Source organism: Syngnathoides biaculeatus, chromosome 12 (genome assembly GCF_019802595.1).
Source record: "Syngnathoides biaculeatus isolate LvHL_M chromosome 12, ASM1980259v1, whole genome shotgun sequence".
Lineage (NCBI taxonomy): Eukaryota > Metazoa > Chordata > Actinopteri > Syngnathiformes > Syngnathidae > Syngnathoides > Syngnathoides biaculeatus.
In genome coordinates, this window is record NC_084651.1 from 4,637,764 (window position 1) to 4,653,212 (window position 15,449).

The following is a 15,449-nucleotide window of genomic DNA, read 5'->3' on the forward strand; positions in this document are numbered from 1 at the left end:
CACGTCTTATAGACCAGAAATGACGGTAAACTCATATCTCAAGTCACCGCTTTATTATGAGAGATTCGTTAGGCCTCTACTTCCTGTTCCCACTCTAATTACTCAGCCCTGCGCGGTACGACGCGGTACTGCATTGAAGGCTAACGCTAAATCTGGACTGCAAACCCCCCCCCCCCCCGCTCGCGCCGCATTTTCGCCGCGTCAGCATTTTCTGGTCCTCTGTTTGTCTCCGGGACGACACGGAGATGAACTCCAGCGCAATTTGGCCTGTCACGGCGAAGACGAGCGCGAACCCTAAGAAAACCTGGCACACTATAACGCCTTCAAGTCAATTATTATTACGTGAGTGTGCGCCGCTGTAAGGCGAAAGAACGCGCTAAATAAAAGCACATGTGCGGCCCGGGAACATCTCACTAACTGCTACTTTGTCGTTGAGCCTTTGATACGCTGCCAGTACTCGTGCGTTTGTGTGTGTGTGTGTGTGTGGGGGGTTTTTTTTTTTGTTTTTTTTTTGCGTTATCCCATACTTGGAGGGCTCCCGGGTCCCGTAAAGCCCCTCCCCAAACCACAACTTACCGCATGGAGTAAGTCCATATAGTTGACACATAAAACCATTTTTTTATTATTTTTTTTTTTTTTTGGACTGAAACAAGCCACGAAAAGTGATGATGTGTGAGGTCATCCGCATTTACTCGACACTGCTCTCTTGTTAGCAACACGCTCGAGCGAGGCTTTCCAGGGGACAAGTGGAAGTGGAAAGAATGAGGAGGGAGGGAAGGGGGGGGAGAAAGAGAGAGAGAGAGAGAGAGAGAGAGAGAGAAAAAAGGGTGGAGGTTGGCTTTTTTTTTTTCGGTTGTTTTTTTTTTTTGGGGGGGGGGGGGTTGCTGAAGATTTGAAGTTTGATTTACGGTGTGATGTCAGCGTTTTGAAAACTCCCCTCGCTCGATTCGGGATTAATTCGAAAGGTCCTCGTGAGAGCTTTGGAGGGGCAGCCTCAAAGAATTTGCGCGTGGATACGAAGATGCGGTTCTGAAGCCGAAGCCGAGCCAAGCGCAGGGAGTCCTCGGTCTACGACTGGGATCCGTTCCCACGGTTAGCGACTGAACTCGAAGGGGAAATCTGCTGGTTTTTGCATTAAAAATGTATCAAAACGGTCATATCTTATATCTTAATAATGTGATGTTAAATCCTCTCTCATTTAATCGTGTTTTGAAAAGATTTTTATCGACAACTGTGAATTTTCAGGGTCAGATGACCGACGTGCGCGGATGTGACGTGTTACGTGCCGCGACAAAGGCTCGATGACATGGGACACCATTTATGCCCGGCGGCGATTTCTCGGATTTGTCCTCATTTGTCATGAAGAAATAGCGGTATTGGTTGATCGGGAAGACGGAGCGCTAAAAGGGCCAGACCGGTAAAAGTCACATCCTCGGCACATATATTCCACCGGTCTCACTCTTAGTTTTTCCGCTCGAGTGCCCCCTTACTGCCGTTACAAAAAAGGCACAAATTAGCCGCATCAACGCATAAACCGCTGGGTTGAAAGCGTGTGAAAAAAGTCACATTTATGGGCCGGAAATGACAGAACTTAACTAATGGTTAAATTAAAGCTCAATAAAAAAAAGTTATTGATTAAATATCATATTGAACCTAAAAGTTAAATACAAATGAACTGTTCTCAGGAAGGGATCATTTTGAGATATCTGCTTCACTAAATTTAATCTGTTTATTTTGCACATGAAAAGAATCTTGGATGGGAGGGGCTAGAAAAAAAATGGGAGTGTTTCCCTTTCAAAGCAAGCCAGTGCACAAGACAGATAAGAAAATCAAAAGAATCGAAGACATAACTCTTATTCACGTTGGGGTGCGAAATATTTCCCGTGTTATGTTGTGGGGAGGGGAGTTTTAGTCACGCTCAAAGGGCGGCTCCTTTTGATCTGTGCTCCGCACTCAGTCCGCCGTAACGGTCAGAAATAATCCCGAGGTGTCCCGGCAGCTAGCTAGATACCTAGCTAGATGGATAGGTAGATAGCTAGCTAGCTAGCGAGAAGGATAGGTAGCTAGCTAGCTGGTGGGATAGATAGATAGATAGATAGATAGATATAGATAGATAGATAGATAGATAGATAGATAGATAGATGATAGATAGATAGATAGATAGATAGATAGATAGATAGATAGATAGATAGATATATAGATAGATAGATAGATAGATAGATAGATAGATCAATCGCTAGCTAACTCGAAGGATAGGTAGCTAGCTAGCTGGTGGGATAGATAGATAGATAGATAGATAGATAGATAGATAAGATAGATAGATAGATGATAGATAGATAGATAGATAGATAGATAGATAGATAGATAGATAGATAGATAGATATATAGATAGATAGATAGATAACTCGAAGGATAGGTAGCTAGCTAGCTGGTGGGATAGATAGATAGATAGATAGATAGATAGATAGATAGATAGATAGATAGATAGATAGATAGATAGATAGATAGATAGATAGATAGATAGATAGATAGATAGATAGATAGATAGATAGATAGATAGATAATAGATAGATAGATAGATAGATAGATAGATAGATAGATAGATAGATAGATAGATCGATCGCTAGCTAACTCGAAGGATAGGTAGCTAGCTAGCTGGTGGGATAGATAGATAGATAGAAGATAGATAGATAGATAGATAGATAATAGATAGATAGATAGATGATAGATAGATAGATAGATAGATAGATAGATAGATAGATAGATAGATAGATAGATAGATAGATAGATAGATAGATAGATAGATAGATAGATAGATAGATAGATAGATAGATAGATAGATAGATAGATAGATAGATAGAGCTGAGATTGCTACCAAAAAAAATACAAACCAAAACAAAAGAAAACAACAAAGCGCTGCATGGAGATTTATAGGCAGCGCGCGGCCCTTTCCCGACATGAGGTCAACGGAAAGATCAGCACACGGTGAGCAGATCAGTGGAGGAAGCAGCTGCTCTCTGGACAGGCACCAACAACAACAGGAGAACAACCGCTTTGTGGACACGTTCACCTCCTAGGACGCCGCGCAGCAGAGGTGCCGCTCCCCGAGCAGCAGCAGCAGCAGCGGCGGCGGCGAAAAACAGCGAGCACGCCGGTGCTGCCTTGCGCTCGGCAAGGGAAATTTTCACCTTCGGGTTATTGCAAAAAGTGCAGAGGAAAATTTGGAATCATCGCAATGATCGCTAAGATACGCTTTTGCCGCGTTGCAAGCAGATTCGAACCCGAACAGATGCTGAAACGCCAGAAATTCGGTGGGGTTTTTTTTTTTTTTTAGTGCGTGGGTGGAGACTTTTGACGGATGGCCAATAAAAAACAGCAATGTCGGATTGTGCTGCCCCCGTTGGCCGAGTTGTGCACACGCACCACAAGTCACTAAGATACGTTCCATTCGATTACGTTTTTAGAAGTACTGCAATACAAAGTACTATTTTCCAAAGTAAAAACTTTTGGGCAGTGCATGGAATGTATTAATGGCATTCGTATTCATCTGAATACACAAATATGACTTCATTTAAGTTACGAGGATGTTTACGGAACAAATTACATTCGATCTCAAGGCGCGGCTGTACTTAGAGTACTTATTGTACTTAGAGTACTTATTGAGGGGACGCCGCAGTTGCCGATACACTTTTCGTAACACACGTACAAATGTTCATCTGGACCTGCTGTCGGCCACCGCTCACACTCACGCGCCCCGCCTCATACAAGCACATACCTAACTAACACTCCATAAAATATGTATTTTGACGCGTTTAATACTTGCATTTTGTCCTCTCTCTCTCTCTCTCCCTCCCTCACTTTCCCTGTTCTCCTTCTCCCGCCCGCATTCCTCCTTCCCGCAGATCGATGTGATGCTTATCTGTCAAGGTGATGAGTAATTTTTTACCATCACAAAAGACGGGGGCAAAGGGGGGGGGGGGGGGGGGGCTAGCGGTGCTGACATTCCAGAGATATTCCTCCCGAGTGCGTTGCACGCTCACAGTTTACAAAAACGTTAGCGCGTTCGGAAAAAAATTGTCAAAAAATGTTAAAAAAAAAAGGAAGTGTCCGGGTTCCCACCCCGCCCACCGTCGCAAAGCGGGGATTAATATTCGAGAAAGATTTCCACCACGACAGGTGGAGATGTCGGCGAAGACCGCCCGGCATGCGGGCGCTAACGTGGCCGTCGTGACCTCAGCCGAAGCAGACGTGTAAACACGAGGGGGGCAAGTCCCTTCTTGCCCCGCGCCGCAGCGCATGAGTGTCTAATTTCGGGATACTAATACGCTGGTATTTTTTTTTTTTAATAAAGACAAACAGCACTGTATTCTGTTTTGAGGTACAAGCTCATTTTCCATCTATCAATCCGTCCATTTTCTTAGCCGCTTATTCTCACAAGGGTCGCGGGAGTGCTGGAGCCTATTCCAGTTGTCAACGGGCAGGAGGCGGGGTACACCCTTAACTTGTTTCCAGCCAATCGCAGGGCACATAGAGACAAACAGCCGTACTCACAATCTCATCTAGGGGCAATTTAGAGTGTCCAATTAATGTTGCATGTTTTGGGGATGTGGAAGGAAACCGGAGTTCCCGGAGGAAACCCACGCAGGCACGCGGAAAACACGGAAACTCCACACAGGGAGGGCCGTAATTGAACCCGGGACCTCAGAACTGTGAGGCCAATGCTTTCCGGCTGATCCATCGTGCCGCTGCAATATTTGTGGTGTGATGTGTGCCTTTAAGGGGGGTGGCCTGAGTGCGGTCTGGAACTGAAGTGAATTTGGCCGCTTCGTCACGCAGACTAACCTTGCGAGAATTATGATTTTAGATTTGCATGACTGGCGGCATGGTGAATAAGCTGGTAAAGCGTTGGCCTCACACTTCAATCCCGGACCCGCCTGTGTGGAGTTTGCATGTTCTCCCCGTGCCTGTGTGGCTTTTCTCCAGGAATTCCGGTTTCTTCCCACATCCCAAAAACATCCGACATTAATTGGACACTCTGAATGGCCCGTCGGTGTTATTGTGAGTGTGGCTTGATGTGCCCTGCGATTGGCTGGCAACCAGTTTCGGGTGTGCCCCGCCTCCTGCCCATTGACGGCTGGGATAGGCTCCAGCACTCCCTTGTCAGGATAAGCAGCACAGAAAAATGGATGCGATAACAATCCTCTGAAGAAAATTGTTCCGGTTAAAGGAAACAGGAGGGACCCTAGCTGTGAGCCTTGAGGCACACCACCTGTTGACAAGGAAGCATTGTCTCTGCTGCTGTGTTTGCTGCGCAACGAGTTCAGGGTGTAGCCCGCTTCCTCCTGCCCGTTGACAGCCGGGATATGCTCCGGCACTCCCCGCGGCCCTCGTGAGGATAAGCGGCAAAGACAACGGATGGACGGATGTTTAGGTGGCTCTCCTTTCCCGCCCGCGAGGGCATCACGCCCATCGAATTGCTCCGTTTCTGTTGTTGTACTTCATTTGTACCCGAAGCGTACAAAAATAAAAATAAAAAAGTAAATGAAGCCCCGCGCTCAGAAGTAAAGCGTCAATGAAGCGTCGGGCTTGATTGTCGTTGGCCGCTCCGCGCAGCCCTTTTAGGGGTGGTCTCGGAACGCGTCCTGAAATAATAACACTAACGGCTTGTCATCACTTGTAATGACGAATTAGACCGACGTTTGATGGGCAACATTCATTTGCGGGAGGGGGGGGGGGGGGCGAGGGATCTCAACCGCTGCTGGAAATAAAAAAACGTTGCGTGCATAATTAAGACTCACGGCCAGCGACTTGTGGCCGGCCATCTTCCCTCGTGTGCGTGTTTAGTGGGTGGGCGAGGTCATGGAAATGCAACTATCATTAAGCTGTCACACTCGCACTTAAGTTTTATAGCTGGTGCGGTTGTTGCAAACGCAGGTGCCAATTTGTGTCAGTGCAGCAACAAACGGACTGAGGTTCAACTTGAAGGTCAGAGAGGTTTTTTTTGTTGTTGTTGTTTTGTTTTTTTGTCACTTGTCAAAAGATATCTGCAGACAAAGCAACATAAAAAAAAAATGAAAGAAAGCTTCGAGCGGCATCAAAATGGGGGCCTTCGCCAAGTTGCATTGTTACCCGCTGCCCCCACCCCATACCTGTCAACTTTTCCCAGCGCCAACCTGTATAAACTACCCAAAAAAATCCAAATAGAGAGCAAAAACATACCGAAGTAAATTATATGACAAAATAACGAAGGGGGAAAAAAAATGTTTTTCAATGATTTTTATTGTAGATCTCCATAAAGATAACGTCTGAAGTTAATGTCTAACTATCAAAGTCTATTTCCTGGCAACTTTCTTCACCAGCTCTAAATGCCGAGCCTTCGGCTTGGAAATTTTCAAAATCCGTATGATTTGTGATATACGGCCTTATACGTGACATTCGCCACAAAATCCGTGTGAACTGCGGCTAAACCATACGAGTTGACAGCTACGGCAGCCCCCGCGCGCTGTATCGCAAATCACTGTTCACGTACCGTACAACCTCGGTTGTCGATCCGTTCCAGAAGGCGGTTCGAAAAGTGATTTGTTCAAAAACCGAATCGATATTTCCCGTTACAATGAATGGAAAAAGAAATAATGCGTTCCAACCCTTTAAAAAAAATTGGCTTTCTAAAACACTTTTTTAGCTTTTCCTGATAATAAACTGCATAGTAGAAACACATGTATAGTTTAAATACTTTATGTAATAAAATAATTGAAGAATATATTTATTTGAAGAAAAATATTTAGTTTTTGCTTAAAGTGTATGCTTTAGTAGTAGAGTAGGCTAGGCTGGGAGTGCATTGCCGTATCCGTAGCGACTCAGCACCCAGCCTTGTAAACAATTTTTTATTAACAAAAGTGCAGAATAACTTTAAACAAGCAATAATTGGGGGGAAAAAAAGCAACAAAATATATATATTTTCTTAAATTTTGACAAAAATTATAGCATACAAAAACATGACCTCGTAACTTGAGTTAACGAAATCTTTGAAAAATGCAAAAATCCTAATGGAACAGAGCATTATTAAAGTTTGCAAGAAAAAAAGCAATGCAAAACTGTCAACTATCAAATCTCTTCGGAGGGGGTGACCCCCCCCCCCCCAGAAGTTCTTTTCTGCGATTGGGGGTTAATAGTCCTCAATAGGAAGAAAAAACAGTCAGCTACCGCGACGTGATAACAAAACGCGTAGCGGGTTTGCCAGTCGGTTATTTCCAGGTTTTGTCGGTGCTCGTACGAGTACCGATTGTCGTTTGAAAACAGAAGCAAAAAAAAATATCACAAAATTTTCATCGGAAAACGGGGACGCTCGATAACCGGGTATTCGCTGTACTATCTCGCAGTAATGCCCTCGCACGTGGGAAAGGAGAGACGCAGTAATGTCCAGCACGGTAAGCTGCTTTGGACCACAGCTCTCACACGGGACACTCACGTGCCGATCCCACCAGGCCCCGCCTCTTAAAGGCACGCATACGTACAATGAGGCTTGCAAAACGCACAGGTTATTTTCTACATGTCTGTTTGCAATTTGTGTATTTGTGTTCAAATACATTCATAGACAGTTAAAAAGTATTTGACACATTGAAGGAGGAGTAAAACTATTTTTTAAAAAATGTTTTTATAGTCGGTGGCATGGTGGAGCGTTGGCCTCACAGTTTTGAGGACCCGGGTTCAATCCCAGACCCGCCTTTGTGGAGTTTTCATGTGCTTGCGTGGGTTTTCTCCTGGTGGGCACTCCGGTTTCCTCCCACACCCCAAAAACATGCAACATTAATTGGACACTCTAAAATTGCCCCTAGGTGGGATTGCGAGTGCGACTGTTTGTCCCGATCTGCCCTGCGACTGGCTGGCGAACAGTTCAGGGTGTACCCCGCCTCCTTCCCGTTGACAGCTGGGATAGGCTCCAGCACTCCTGCGACCCTCGTGAGGATAAGCGGCAAAGAAAATGGTTGGTTTTTATAGTGTCGCTAGATTGTGGAGTTTCACCAATTGCGACTCGATGTGATTTGACCCTAGAAAACGGATCATCCAAAATTGAGTCAATAAAGTTTAAAGGATTGAAAGTCGATTAATTGATGGCATCATTGGTAGTTTTTTTCTTATTTTCGGCACAGAACAGCAGTTCCTGACATTTTTTTTTGGGGGGGGGGGGAATTGAGATATATTTTTAAGTGCTGGCGTAGAAACGAATAAAATGAAAAAATTGGCTGACCCTCACGTTGAACACAGTTGTTTGTAATTAGTGGGTACTCTGCGTATTTCTCTTAAACGAGCTCATCTTACTGCATGGGCGAAAATCCTTTTTTTAAAATTTGTCATGGCACATCTGTCGGGTTTTCCTGATTCGGATTTTGGAGTGGGAAAGAATCACAATCACAGCAAATTTCATCTTCTGCAGATGAACAAATATGAAAGAGCCAATTTGGAGTAGAATGCATACATACTGTAGGCAGTGAAAGTAAAAAGTAGTCAGCAGAATAACAAGTCCAGTTCCAGAACGTAAGTACAGTAATGTAGTAGTTATTTGTACTCGCCACTTCTTGCGGTATCATCATTTTTTTTTCTGTTCAAAACACTCCTTTGGCAACGCAAGTCGTGGAAAATTGGCCGCGTTCTTTTCCCCGCTGAGCGTTTCGCTGATCTCTCGGTTTACCCGCCACACACGCGACGACACGAAGTCACCGAAAACAAAAAAAACAAATCAAAAAAAAAAAAAACAAGCGGGGCGGCCCGTCGGAGGGGCCGCGACGTTACGACGAGCCTCGCTGCGGTCGCCCGCTGCCGTGTTTTTACACCCCGATAAAAGCTCGCGCTTGACAAAAACACACACGAGGAACACCATCACACGGGTCGGTGCATTAAGTGTACAAATCATGTTGGTTTTATTATTTTTTTTTTTTTCAAACATCCGCTCCGAGCCTTGACCACCGCGGCAGCGAACGCACGCCAGCTGCACTGCAACCAAATACCGCAAAAAAATGTTTACAAAATGATTGATGAATATGCTGGGCTAACTCCACTTTTTTATTAAAGCGCATGACTGACGAGAAATAAAGGTAAATCCTTCAGATGAAATGTGTGACTTTATCCAACCATTTACTTTGCTGCTTATCCTCATGAGGGTTAGTCGTGCGCAGTGCCGGAGCCTATCCCAGCTGTCAACGGGCAGGAGGAAGCGGGGTACACCCTGAACTGGTCGCCAGCCAGTCGCAGGGCAGATCGGGACAAACAGCCGCACTCGCAATCACACCTAGGGGCAATTTTAGAGTGTCCAATTAATGTTGCATGTTTTTGGGATGTGGGAGGAAACCGGAGTGCCCACCCGGAGAAAAGCCACGCAGGCACGGGGAGAACATGCAAACTCCACACAGGCGGGTCCGGGTTTGAACGCGGGGCCTCAGAACTGTGAGGCCAACGCTTTCCATCTGACCCAACATGCCGCCACCCTGAATGAATTAAACAAAATAAAATAAATAAGCTTCAAAAACTGAATAAATACAGTTTACCAAAAAAATGCAAAGGGCACTCTCGATAAAGTAAACGCCCGGCAAGTCGGATCAAAGAACAGAACGGGGCCTGCGGGTGGTTCCGAAGCGTTCGAAACGAGAGCGGTCGCCGAGTTTGACGGAGTCGGGGAGCTCCAGCGCGTTCGTTGAGGCTCGTTGAGGACGAGCCAAAATCATCACACCGCAAGCGAGCAGTTTACAAAACGTGACATCACGCGAGCTTGCAACACATCTGGCGCGCACGCCCGCTTTGGACCGAGCGTGACATGTGTCGCGCAGATGGATGAACGCTTCACCTCCGGAGCGCTCCGGTCATTAACACGTAATTATCGAATACCGCCCGGCCCGGCCCGGCCCAATGCGGCGGGCGGGAGCGCGCGTCCCCGAGCCGTGCCGGTGCAACAGAAGCGTACTGATGATATTTTGGGAGATAAGGAGCCCCTGCAGGCCAAATACTTTTGAAGCGCGTCGAGTACGGCGGCGATGAAGGATTCCAATCGGCAAGCGAGGCCTCGTGAGCCGCCTTTGGCCGCCAGTCAAAGCTATCAAACGCTGCAATCTTTTTAATATGATGATGAAAAGTTGACTTTTTAACGACTTGTATACAAATGATTTAGCCTTTGGAGTATCTGCTTTTCCTTCAAGTGTCAAATGAAACAAGCACGTATTTCTTTGAATGGCCCGTTTATCGCGGGAGGTTCCTCCAGGGTAACGGCTGAGTGCGTGTGCTCCGTGCCTTTAAGAGGCGGGGCCTGTCGGGGAAGACGAAACGTGAGCGCGGGCTTTGGTTCTCCCAACTTTCAATAAACGGAGATGAAAAGTGATTCGGGATTGTGACGAAGACTCGTGAAGAATCCAAAAGGTCAAATAAGATTCAGTTTTAGCAGAGATTAGCATCAGCTAGCTAGCATTAGCGTCTGATAAGTCGCACATAGGATCAGAATTAACCAAATAATCTTCAATTATGTGCGCATTTCGGAATACAGCGAATACTCGGTTCTTGAACGTCAAATCGGTTATCGAACGAAAATTTCGAGATTTTTTCTTTTTTTTTTTTTGCTTCTGTTTTCAAACGAAAATCGGTACTCGAACGCCTGCGACAAAACCCGGAAGTAACACAGCGCGAGCGGCCCAACCAGCTGACCCACGACGCGTTTTTGTTGTTGTAAAATTCGAACGCACTGCACAGAAAAACGGGAATATCATAATGCGCACGGCCCGACGCGCATTGTTATTGCGTATAACGCAGCCTCTGTACGCAGACGTGGGAAATATCGATTCGGTTTTTGAACAAATCGGTTCTCGGACCGCCTTCTGGATCGGATTGCGGTCGAGAACCGAGGTCGGACTGTATTTGAGCAGTCACTGCACTTAATCGCCCCTTGCCCATAACATGATCAGCTCGGCCGGGTTAAGATCCGGAGCCACTTTCAAGGCGGACGAGCCGAGCGTTTCCACAACTATCGAGCAGAAAGACGCCGGCTTCGGGTCAAAGGCAAAAGGCCAAAGGTCAAAGGTCAAAAATAGCTGGATCTCCGGACCGCCTGCCCAACCGTCGAGCACCGAGTCAAACGACCAAGTCGATCTTTTGTCAGCTGCCTATTTCTGAAAATTGATCCGTCTGATTTACACAATACGTTGCCAACATCTAATTGGTCAGAAATGTATTTAGTGACCATAAATATTGCGTGCAGAATAACCCGCAGAATAATACACGCTCTTCGAAAGACCGGACGGCAGACGGTACGTAAGCATTTTTGCACGGTGATGTGCCGCTTTTCATTTTTCTCACGTAAAAATATGCGCTCGTAATCTGCCCAGCGCCTTCGGAATCAGCGGTGCCGGCCCGAGTCATCGAAACTATTTTAGAAACGGGTGACGCTGACCAATCGGACTTCGGATCGACTTGACAAGAAACGCTAGCGTGCCCAAAATAACATTGACGTCTTTACAATCCTCCATTTGCTTGCTTGCTCGAGAAAAAAAAAAAAAAAAAAAAAACTCAGTGGCGACTTGTACACCTTAATACATCCATTTTCTTTGCCGCTTATCCCCACGAGGGTTGTGAGGGGTGCTGGAGCCTATCCCAGCTGTCAACGGGCAGGAGGCGGGCTACACCCCGAACTGGTCGCCAGCAAATCGCGGGGCACATGGAGACAAACAGTCGCACTCACAATCACACCTAGGGGCAATTTAGAGTGTCCAATTATCCATCCATCCATTTCCTTCACCGCTTATCCTCACAAGGGCCGCAGGGAGTGCTGGAGTCTATTCCAGCTGTCAACGGGCAGGAGGCGGGGTAACACCCTGAACTGGTCGCCAGCCAATCGCAGGGCACATAAAGACAAACAGTCGCACTCACAATCACACCTAGGGGCAATTTAGAGTGTCCAATTATCCATCCATCCATTTCCTTCACCGCTTATCCTCACAAGGGCCGCAGGGAGTGCTGGAGTCTATTCCAGCTGTCAACGGGCAGGAGGCGGGGTAACACCCTGAACTGGTCGCCAGCCAATCGCGGGGCACATAGAGACAAACAGCCGCACTCGCAATCACACCTAGGGGCAATTTAGAGTGTCCAACTAATGTCGCATGTTTTTGGGATGTGAGAGGAAACCGGTGTGCCCACCCGGAGAAAAGCCACGTAGGCAGGGGGGGGGAACATGCAAACTCCACACAGGCGGGGCCGGGATCGAACCCGGTTACGTCAGAACTGCGAGGCCAACTCTTTACCATCTGATCTAGAGAAATATTGCTCGTGAACCGCTCCTGACCAAGATTTTATTGTATTTTTGTATCATGTTGATGCTTTTTTTATATATATATAATTATGACTCGGTACTGGTAGTATTAGGACACCCCCAAAAATAATAGCAATATGGATTATTTCTTTGAAGCGTACGCTCCTGCTGACTGACCGAGCACAACGCGTACTGTATTCCACCCCCCCCCCCCCCCGGGTCCTCCCCCCAAATTTCACTCCGCCCAGTCTCACCTCTGCAGACGTTCTGCTCGTCCGCCGCGAAGCCGGCGGAGCAGCGGACCGTCATCCTGCCGCCGTGAGGGAGCCTGGCGCCGGGAAACACCCGGGCGGGCTGCTGCGGCTGGCCGGGCGGCACGGCGGGCACCGGGGCGGGGGGCTCTTGGGGCGTCACCTCCTCGCCGTCCTTGGTGATGACGATGATGGCGCTCTTGGGGAGGCACAGGTAGCCGCCGTAGTGGTTGATGCACTGCATGCCTCCTTTGCAGGCGTCGTCCAGCAGGGCGCACTCGTCGATGTCTGAAAAGGGCGCCGGTGAATTATTGTCGAACCGTTTTTGAGGCTTGAGCCAAACGTCAAAATACCTGCACGCTTATATATATATATATATATATATATATATAATAATAATAATATGGCGTTTGCCGTGATGGAACGACAGCCATTTTGAAGCCAAGAGCCAAAGCGTACCACATCGTGTGTCAATCACTTCACGATCAGGCATGTATTAAATATTAAAATTATTAAATAAAAAATTAATGCCAAAAATATGGCATTTACCAGGAATTATTCACAGCCACGATCCAACGCATACCACATCTTGCATCTACAACTGAGCTGCAGACTTTACGAAAAAGATCCCAAAAATGCTAAAATTGTACAAGCGAACTCAACGATCAGCAAAATGTTGCACCGTTGCAAAGACATATTTTGGGGGTGTGGCTTAGCAGCACAATTCCTTCATTGCCACATGTTGATATTACATAACTCCCTCGGAATTTTATTATTGCAGGTGAGATTTATGCGCAACAACTTAGCAATACTTTGATTAGTACGAGTAGTTTACTCAACTACAGTCAAGTCTTACCTTTGCACTGCTCTCTCAAACTGTCAAATTCATAACCTTCAGTGCACTGCGAAGGAAACAAAAGTATTAATAACACAAATCATATCCAGAGGCGTAATCCTTTAATTAGACTAGCAGAAGAAGAAGGTAAATAATGTATTAAGGAGCCACTGAGCAAATAAGGTACTGCGACGTCCTCACAGAACAAAACGCCCGCAATCCATCGATTGCGCTCACTAGGCCACGCCCCTTAAAGGCACACAGTCGTTGTTGTTGTTGTTGTTGTGATGCACAGCCATCCGTTTTCTGTAACTAGATATCCGGGAAATAATTTCATTTTCGCGGCGGCACAAAATTCACATATACGTGACATTACATTTTGTTGGGTTGAATGAGTATGAGTGATAATAAAATTAAGAAATGGGCATTCGTAAAATAGTGAATTTTATTTTTCAAAAAAATGGACAAAAAATTGGAAAATAATTTTCAAATTTTATATGTGCGTTTAAAAAAATATTTTGTAAAATTGAGTTGGCCCACTGTTGCGCTGATGAAAAAGAAAATTCCACGGTGTAATTATGGACTGCGCTCCGTATGTCAAAACGGCAAATAAACTTAACTTAAACTAATACGGCTCAGTAGGTAAAGCATTGGCCCCACAGTTCTGAGGACCCGGGTTCGATCCCGGCCCCGCCTGTGTGGAGTTTGCATGTTCTCCCCGTGCCTGCGTGGGTTTCCTCCCACATCCCAAAAACATGCAACGTTAGTTGGACACTCCAAATTGCCCCAAGGTGTGAATGTGAGTGACTGGCAACCATTTCAGACTGTACCCCGCCTCCTCCCCATTGACAGCTGGGATAGGCTCCAGCACTGCCCGTGACCCTCGTGAGGATAAGCAGCAAAGAAAATGGATGGATAATTGGTCACTCTAAATTGCCCCTCGGTGTGATTATGAGAGCGACTGTTTGTGTCTATATGCCCTGCAATTGGCTGACAACCACTTCGGGGTGTATCCCGCCTCCTGCTCATTGACAGCTTGGGTAGGCTCCGGCACTCCCCGTGAGGATAAGCGGCAAAGAAAATGGATGGGTGGATAATTGGACACTATAAATTGCCCCTAGGTGTGATTATCACTGCAGCTGTTTGTATCTCTATGCCCTGCGATTGGCTGGCAACCTTTTCGTGGTGTACCCCGCCTCCTGCACGTTGACAGCTGGGATAAGCTCCAGCACTCACTGTAACCCTCGTGAGGATAAGCAACAAAGAAAATGGATGGATGGATGGATTATTAAGAGCAGTGTTAAGGTTTAAACTTGATGAACATGAGTTCTTAGCTTAAGCTCAGCAAAAAAATGCAACTTGCTAGCGAAGGTACGGCATATATTACTTTCTGCATGAAAAAAAAACAGGTATGAAATAATATAAAAACAGTAATTACAAAGTACCTAAACCTTCAAACAGTTTTTTTTTTTTAAAGTAACTTGTCTTCCTAGTTACTCATTACTACACTTTTTTTTTAAACAATGCCATTGTATTTATTTTCAAAACTATTAATGTTAAACGCTTGGAAGAAATAAAATGCAACGTTCCCCCCCCCCCAACTTACCGAATAAGAGACTGGCTCCTGAACCTCCTGTGGGACGACGAAGGGGGAAAGAGCAGCGAGGAGACCCACGCAGATCCACAACATGTTGACGGTCACTGTGCAGACGGAAAAGGGAGCGCAGTCAAGTTTTAATAGCACTTATGATGACGTCGAGAACGAGTCCTGACATCTCTTGTAATGTCACGTTGATGTCGGAACCTGTTAACTCTACTAAGGGAATGTGAACAGGGGGGGGGGGCAAAAAAAAAAAAAAAAACAACAACGCAGGAGTGGGTAGAACATGCTCGGGTTAAACAAAAAAAAAATCATAATAAATACAAATCCGATCATATCTTCTTACCTGGGGAGCGAAGGATAATAACAAAAAAAAAAAAAAAAAGTTCCGACACGGCGGAGGTGTTGGTTTGGCGTGGATGGTGTGCGAGTGGAACAGCATTCGGGATGAACACGAGTGGGGGTGAGTGCATGACACGC

At 46.1% G+C, this 15,449-nt stretch overlaps 1 protein-coding gene across 3 annotated transcripts in view; it reads right to left on the reverse strand.

Annotated features, from left to right (window-relative positions):
• The window catches only part of efemp1 (EGF containing fibulin extracellular matrix protein 1), a 31,637-nt gene extending 16,188 nt beyond the window's left edge, over positions 1 to 15,449 (reverse strand). For all 3 annotated transcript variants that reach the window (XM_061837828.1, XM_061837827.1, XM_061837826.1), the window contains exons 1-4: positions 15,316 to 15,449; positions 14,976 to 15,070; positions 13,391 to 13,436; positions 12,538 to 12,822 (exon numbers count right to left, since the gene is read on the reverse strand). In XM_061837828.1, coding sequence (XP_061693812.1) covers positions 12,538 to 12,822; positions 13,391 to 13,436; positions 14,976 to 15,070; positions 15,316 to 15,442 — 553 coding nt within the window. In that variant the 5' untranslated portion in view covers positions 15,443 to 15,449. The remainder of the gene's footprint in view (positions 1 to 12,537; positions 12,823 to 13,390; positions 13,437 to 14,975; positions 15,071 to 15,315) is intronic.